Source organism: Homalodisca vitripennis, unplaced genomic scaffold (genome assembly GCF_021130785.1).
Source record: "Homalodisca vitripennis isolate AUS2020 unplaced genomic scaffold, UT_GWSS_2.1 ScUCBcl_490;HRSCAF=2603, whole genome shotgun sequence".
Classification (NCBI taxonomy): Eukaryota; Metazoa; Arthropoda; class Insecta; order Hemiptera; family Cicadellidae; genus Homalodisca; species Homalodisca vitripennis.
The window spans coordinates 42,615-51,045 of NW_025776604.1; the positions used below are offsets into that span (position 1 = coordinate 42,615).

General features: G+C 34.4%; 1 protein-coding gene across 1 annotated transcript; it reads left to right on the top strand.

Annotated features, from left to right (window-relative positions):
* Nucleotides 1-204: 204 nt before the first annotated feature.
* Nucleotides 205-6,238, top strand: LOC124370765 (piggyBac transposable element-derived protein 4-like; the record flags this gene model as incomplete). Its single annotated transcript, XM_046829064.1, has 3 exons — nt 205-343; nt 4,454-5,490; nt 5,588-6,238. Coding segments are annotated over exons 1-3 (1,827 nt in total), but the record flags the coding sequence as incomplete, so codon positions are not given.
* Nucleotides 6,239-8,431: the final 2,193 nt, after the last annotated feature.

Genomic DNA, 8,431 nt, shown 5'->3' on the forward strand with positions numbered 1-8,431 from the left:
TCGAAGAGAAAAAATTTAGTTTCATTAAAATGAATGTATTAACAGATCTATTTAAAAAAATAATTTTTTTATTTTTTCTATTTTAATTAAAATATTAGTTTCAAAATTAATGTTCATAGCATATTTATTATCCATTTAGTGGGAAATATTTCTATATATTCAACCGAAAGCAACGTACAGGCCGATAGATTAGATGTGTTCTAAATGCGCGAGAGGGGAACCACTGCTGGCAAAGAGGGGGATCGGTGGCGGATGGGCGGCTGCTCGCAGACTGAGCTCGCGACTTCCCCTCCACTCCACATGATCAGCGGGCTACTGCGCATCGTTGGGCCGAAGACCACTTGTTAATGTCGCGGCCTGTACAATATAATGTTGTGGTACAGCCTCCATCTTGATATGTATTATAATGTTGCAGTTTTATGTATAAGTTCAAAACTATATAATTAGGATAACATGTTGGGTTTTAATTCACGTATTAAGTATCCTATGAAAAAAACCTATGTCTGTTGGAGGTGGTAAACCTAGAGTGGGCCTTAAATACTTAAATCAATTGTTTTCTTACTTAATTATCTATTAAACTGGTAATTAGTCAGTGCTTGATTTATGTTTAGGTAAATTAACTAGATCTAGAAACTGTGTAAGCAAAGTCACTTAGAGTTTGTCACTGACTACGATCTCCTAGTTAATATTAAGTTATAATAGTGAAAACATTAAAGTTCAAATGATAGTAACACGAACAGAGCATTCGCGTTGGTTAGTTCTGCCACCGGTTTCTATCATTAATCAATAACGACGAATGGTCTGGTGAAACCTGTTATATCTAACACAGCCAAGTCCTTAATATTTTGAGGTTGAAAATAAAAATACTTCTATAATCTATGTGATTCCCGTTTAATAATGTATGTCCACACCATGTGTCGCGTAACACATTTCGCTGGAGTAGTATTAAGTTTCAAGTCTTTACATAATTTTATTCTCAATACCTGTTACGAACACGCTGCCGATACAGTCTGCTTATGAAAACACTTACCTCTTCTGCACTTGTTTAACAATGAACTTCTTTCTTGTACTATCACTAGTATAAACAAATTCATCATTTTCCAATATATAATTTTTATTTTGTCCAATGCCTTTCTGAATCAAAGATTCCATCATCAGGCACTTATAAAAATAAAAATTATATATTGGAAAATGTTGAATGTTTATACTAGTCATAGTACGATAAACCTTTTTTCTAATGTTCCCAGATTCTACTGTACAATGGACTTCTTGATTTATTTTTTAGGTAATGAAAACTGAAACAAATCAATCTTGTATTGTCTGTTTATTACCTAACTGTTTTGCCTTAATGTGTGAGTCAGGGAAACGACATACAGCATGTTTCAATTAATCAATCTTCAAATTAATAACTTACCTGTTTTTTTTTATTCAATTTGCTCAGTGGCTTGAATTTGAATAATTTAGGTAAATATCGCAATTTTTTTAATTTTTTTACGTAGAGGGAATACATTTGCACACGGAGTGTGGGATTCCCTTGTGGACTAGCCACTAAACCCTCGACGAGCCACGGAGGACCCAGGCCGGAACCCTTTCGGACGACATATTGTTCTCTCAAAGTTTCAACTTAACCTCACATCTAATTAGGTTATTAGGTCTTTGTTGGAGGGTTTTATAGGGCTTAGTAAGTAACATTTGATTTTGGTAGCTTGTTGTGTGATACCTCGATGAATTCACGTAGGAAGAGAAGATTATAACGTGCAAATTTACTTTTATACTCAACGCAAGTCCACAACATTAATATATACACCTAAAACCATAGCTTAGTGTTTTGAAAGTATTTCCGGTTTAAATAATGTAACAAATTACTTTATGGCAATGGTTTAAAATAAATGAGAGATCGATCGGCTGCTGTATGCTGCAGTTTCAATGACAAAATTAAATACGCAAAAATGTAAACTACGTCTGTAGAGCACACAGTACAACGCTTAAACCTAAATATCGATGACAATAGTTGTCTGTTCCATGAAATAACAACAGACAGAAAAATCCCAGGGATTTGAAACACGGTAAAAGTCATTGCTCTTGGTTCAGGTAGGCAGGAAAGCAGGCTTGTAGGCTGATATATTGCTCTTCATGTAGGCACTGTGTAACATCTCTGAAACAAGCAGGTTGGTTGGCTGTGATATTGATTAGGACCCATCATTTACGCATTGTGTAGCATATCGGCAACCATTGTGTAGCATTTCTAAAACAAGCAGAATGGCGTTGTGCATCTAATCCCTAGATCCTCATTCATAGTTTAGTTGGATTTAAAGCGAGTAAATAGTCGGTAGAAACATGCCATAATCAGTTACAACCGGTTCCGTCACTGCACAGCTCAGTGCGTTTAAAAAATAAATCTTGATTGTTTAACTAAAAATATTACTTCTTTATTTAAAAGTACAAAAACATATATATATATATATGTATATATATATATATACATACATATAAACATATATATATATATATATATATATATATATATATATATATACTTATTTATTTGTTACACACTGTAACTTACTACTTTGAAATGAAAATACAATTCAAACAAAAACTATTCAAATGTACACTAATTAGAAAAAATGTTATAAAGATGTTGTTGAATGATCTTATAATTTAGGCTACGGTATTCTTGTCGTCCAAGCACTATGTAAAAGTTCTCTAAAGGGAATGATATTATAATTTGGGAATCTCCTTTCATCCAATCAAGGGCGCCATTTTAGTATCCGCTACAATACAAGGTACAAGTGTTTGAGAACGAATTAATCGTCACGGGTAAATGGGGGCATTTTCTAAGTTAATCAAAATAAAATAAACCCTAAAACGATTGTATTACTACTTTAAGTACGATAACGTACTGAATCCGTAATATTTCACATGTTCTTAACAGGTTAATAATAAAATACATACAGTAGTTAACGATTATATCTCTGGAAAAACACACTGAAAATCTGACGGTTGTTCAAGAGTAGATGAAGACTTGGACCTGATCTAGTATCGTCCATTACACGCCTAAATTGTATCGATATTTTATCTACACCTAATTTAGCGCAAATTTTGTGAGTGAGGATCGAGCTAATAAATGTTATAAGTGAGACGATAAATCAACGTAAAGCAATTTCATGTCGCCCTGTTTGTCAACCTCGAGACCTTATCAGATCTTATCTGCGGCAGTTTTTACTACATTTTATTCAGCAAAAGTTACACATTATTGCATCCGAAAGTTTCTTGAAATAATAATTTCTACATATTCTATACCTCTCTTAATAAATAGTTGAAACTAAAAAATCGATTCAAAATAAGATTATTTGAAAACGTATGTATTTTTGTACGTTTTATGAAAGAATAGTATGTAAAACTAATAATTAATACAATAAAATCATGGTACGCGTAAAAAAATTACTGTAGTAACAACAGCGTTATATTTAAACAATATTTAAAATGGCAAGAAGAATTTATACTGACATGAATATTTTAAAAAATCAATACACGTTTCATAAGATTTATCGGATGGAAACCTTCAGCTCCAACACACAGCGCATAAGATTTGTAATACTGTAAATAATGTCGATTGTATTTTGGAAGGCACCTCCGTGTATCCATGATAAAGGTGTAAGGAATAAACGTATACATTATGTGTAAAAAGTGTATAAAGAGCAAACATCTGGTCTGAGAGGGCATACCTGCATCGTGAGACCAGCACAAAACCAACAAAAGCGACACGAATCTACGTCTAGTCTTCGCATCAGTGACTGCTCAGCCATTGCAACAAATGGGAATGCCACACACCACTTCTACACAATTTTAGACATGAATGTTTAATCTAATGTCAAGTCACGATTGAGAAAACAGGACTGCGCTTGTCCGACTCCTCTCCATCGTGTCTCCGTCGCACATGTTAACCCTTTGAAGCACAGTGGCATCATAGTGAAACCACCTATGTTTTTTATTTCTATTCCTTTCCCGCATAGTGGTGCATATACGAAACCACCTTCCAGAAGTGATTTAGGACGCATTCTAGCGGCAAATTACGTAACCGCTCCACTAGATTCGCCCAAATCCCGGCAGGAGCGTTGTTTGCCACGACTGGGTGAAAGAAGAGTCCATGCCTTGACTGAGTGTGACATATTTGTATTTCTTTTGTGCTTTGATCACTTTTGGTAAGTACAAACATATATTTTCAGTATAAATGTACTTAAATATATACATATAAACTATAATAATTAGATTTGAGATGCCAGGCGAATAAATATTAGGCGTTATTGTGGTGGTTTCACCACATGACCACCATGCATTTGGGGTCGGCCGTCGTTTATACTACGTACCAGTTGCTAAACCTGTTTTATATTGTTATTTTTACTATATAAAACTACTTATTACATTTTTTACAACTGCTTATTGATTTCAGGGGGTACTATAACCATGGAGAACAAATCCATAGAGGCTTGGCTGGCGGAAACTGAAGACATCCCATCTGACCCTGAATCAGAGGACGACGAAGATCAAGTATACCCGGATGTTGCTGAAGGAATATACACAGTTGCAGAAAATGGAATCTTAGAGGTAGATTATTTGGACCTAGCCCAAACAGCTGAAGGTAATGAAATCCCGATTTTAATTATTAATGAAAATGACTTTCAAGATAATCATAGTGCAGAGGGGGTAGAGCCTGGCATTCCCGAAGGTAATGCAGTCTTGGACGTTCAAAATCAGCCTATGGACGTTCAATTTGATGAGGACTCTGAGCCTTTGGCTAACAGACTTTACAAAGATAGTGTTACGTGGTATCAAAAGTACTACTCACCCAATAAGTCGTATGATTTCAATGAACGCACAGGTCCCCTAATTGACGCTTCAACCCCAGTTGATGTGTTTTCAGCTCTTTTTCCCGACGATCTAGTTGACAAACTTGTGTTTGAAACCAATTTTTACGCTACCCAAATAGGTGGGGGCGTTATCAGATTTCCAACAACAAGGAAAGAAATGAAAGTGTTTCTAGGCCTAAATATCCTAATGGGAATAAAAAAACTTCCCTCCTACCGTGATTACTGGTCTTCAGAGGCAGATTTGAGAGATGACTACATATCTTCATACATGTCTGTGAACAGATTTGGCTGGCTTTTAACAAATTTACATATAAACAATAATAATGACATGCCCGAACGAGATTCTCCTAATTATGACAAACTATATAAGATCAGGCCTCTCCTAAACAAGCTTCAAGAAACCTACAAAGCATGCTATGCTCCATCTCGATTTCAATCAATTGATGAGAGCATGATTCCATTCAAAGGTCGGAGTGGAATCAAGCAATATATGCCAGATAAGCCAACCAAACGTGGGTACAAAGTTTGGGTGAGGGCTGATGAAAAAGGCTTTATCAGCCAATTTCAAATCTACGAAGGTAAAAGGGCTGGAATAGTTGAAAAGAATCTTGGGCAAAGGGTAGTAAACAGAACTCACTGAAGAATTAGTAAATAAGAATTATGTAATATATTGTGACAATTTTTTTAGCTCAGTCAATCTAATGATTTACTTACAGAAAAACAATATTCAAGCTTGTGGTACAACAAGAGCTGACAGACAATTTTTTCCAAAAGAGTGTTTGCCTGAAGGGAAACATATGAATCAAGGAGAACATGACTTCATGTCAACTATGACTGGAATTGTAGCTGTCGAATGGAAAGACAAGAGAGGTATCTACTTTCTTTCTAATTACCACAATCCTAACGAAGTGACAACTGTAAACAGAAAACAGGCAAACGGTGAAATTGTAGCTGTTCCATGCCCTATATTAGTAAAGGACTACAATGCTCACATGGGCTATGTCGATAAGGCAGACATGTTGAAATCTACCTACTCAATAGATCGCAAGTCCAAAAAGTGGTGGCACATAATCTTCTGGCACTTTCTGGACACAACCATAGTAAACTCTTTTATCATATTTTCAATGCTATCCCAGGGAAAACCACTGACACTAAAAGAGTTTAGGAGAAGCGTGTCAAAAGCCCATCTGGGAGTACATCGTGGAGAAACTAGAGGAAGACGAAGTTCTTCAACTCCAATCAACAACTACAAACCAAAGGTTCCACAAGAACTTCGTTTTACGGAAAATGCACACATGCCAGTAAGAGGAACGTCTCGACGTTGTGCTCAATGCTCCAGCAAAGAAGAAGTTCATCGGTCGAAATGGGTATGTGAAACGTGTGGTGTTGCCCTTTGTTTGAGTGAACTAAAAGATTGTTTCCGAGCCTATCACCGAAAGGAATAAATAAAAAGTGTCCACATATGAAGTAATAATAACATTATCAACACAATCAGTTTTGGATTGTTAGAATAGTCATTTATTGATTGTATTAAATAAAAGTTGGTGGAGAAAATTTAATTTTATTTGCATACACCCAAAGACCGTACTTGCATAGTGGGTTATGCAGTGAAACCACCTCAAAAATAAATATAAATTATGATTGACAAAATCTAAAAATAAATGTACTGTACTTACAAAGGTTATTTCTATAGGGAAACAATATAAAATCACTAAAAATATTCATTTTTTGTAAAACGTGCTTCAAAGGGTTAAGGGAACACTCTAAAAAAGTATACATTCGTATCACCTAAAACTGAAATGGATTTTGGAAAACTGCAAAAGCAAGCTTAACTTGATTCTATTACTAAAAACCTGCAAGGGAATTCCAAAGGGCGAGACCTGCTAGATGTGGAAATGTCCGAGAGGCTTAGAGCTGCCAAACATCGGAGTTTAACGGAAACTGATATCGGCCAGAATCTCTAAGCAAACTAATACCGGGGATTGCCAGAGGTGAATACCTGTCTGAATCCAGGGACTACTAAGCACCCCAGAATGACCAAGACCTTGGAATCGGCAGCTTTTAGAGGCCAGAGACTGGCAGATTTGGGAGCTTTACAGAGCTTGATGTATACAGTAAAAATGTCAAGTGATACCAGGAACTGGGAGCTTCAATACACTGAGAGTAAATATGAGAATAAATAAATAGCACAAATTAACAGAGTATGAAATTCTAAAGGTGTGACATATAAACGTGATGATAAAGACGGAATATTCTGTAACTATTATGAATATAGTACATAGAGAATGTCTATGAAAACTATTAATTACTCAGTATCTCTTTATTAATATATATATATAAAATCATATTATATACTACTTTTGATGTATAAACCTATTCATGTAAAAATTAACATAATGTATCAAATATAATAATAAAATCGTTATTTTGTGTGTGCTTTATAAAGCAAAGCAGAAACATAATAACTCTTTAAATTGTAATCTTATCAATTCCTAAATGGGTCAGAATCTGTTACCTGCAACTCTTAAAATTCTTTCAGTACAGTCGTAACGAGTGGAAATCTTTATTTACAAACAATACTAGTTGAAGTCCGAAGCAGGGTGTATTAAATATAAATATTTAAACAGTTTTTTGGAATGTGTTATTTACTCCAAGGACAATAAGAAAAAATTACTTTCGTAACTATATTTATAAATTCTACAATCTTTAAACAGTAAAATGGTTAATTTTTGACAGATTTGAAAAGGTTAACAACATAAATTATTTTAATACGAATACCCTACTAATTTACATTAATAATATTGATCTTTATACAAAATAAACTTACACAAGTCTAATACTTTACCATTAATAATGAAGTAATACTTAACACTCCTTTTCATATTTTTTTAACGAATTCATTAAAAGTTGAATGAAACCTTTAGTAACTTCACACATGAGTTTATCCAGTCCTCATAAAAATTTTCAATAAGCAAATGGAAGACACTGAAAAGCGATGTAATGATCAGCAACATACTGCCAACTTCAATAGGCAGCACGTCGAAGAATAGAGTCGTGCTCTTTGTGTCTCTCAACTCGTAATTATCGTTGCACTCTCGCTTGATAATAATTGTTCAGGTTCTTGACAAATCTGTATAAAACTCTATCTATTATATCTCTATCCTTAAGTGTGTTTTTCATTCAAGCAATGAATAACTTTTAAAGGATTTTACAATTTTCTTTTTATGTTTTTTTTCTTTGTGAGATTGTACTAAATTGGTATATTTAATCTATGCTGTATCTTTATAACTTCCAAAATACCTTTACTGTGCATAAGTTTTGGAACATACTGTACATCCAATAAATTAAAATGCAGTAAAGAAACCGGTCGTGAATATTACAACATCCTAGTTATACAATATATCACGTCACAAAATGCCGTTTACAGAATGTAAATCGATTTTATACGTTCAAGACAGTTTCTTGTACATTAATTTGTGGTTTTTACTACTAAAAACAATATCGGTAAAGTACTGACGCAAATACAGTGGATAATGTATGATAAGGTCTCGAGGTTGACA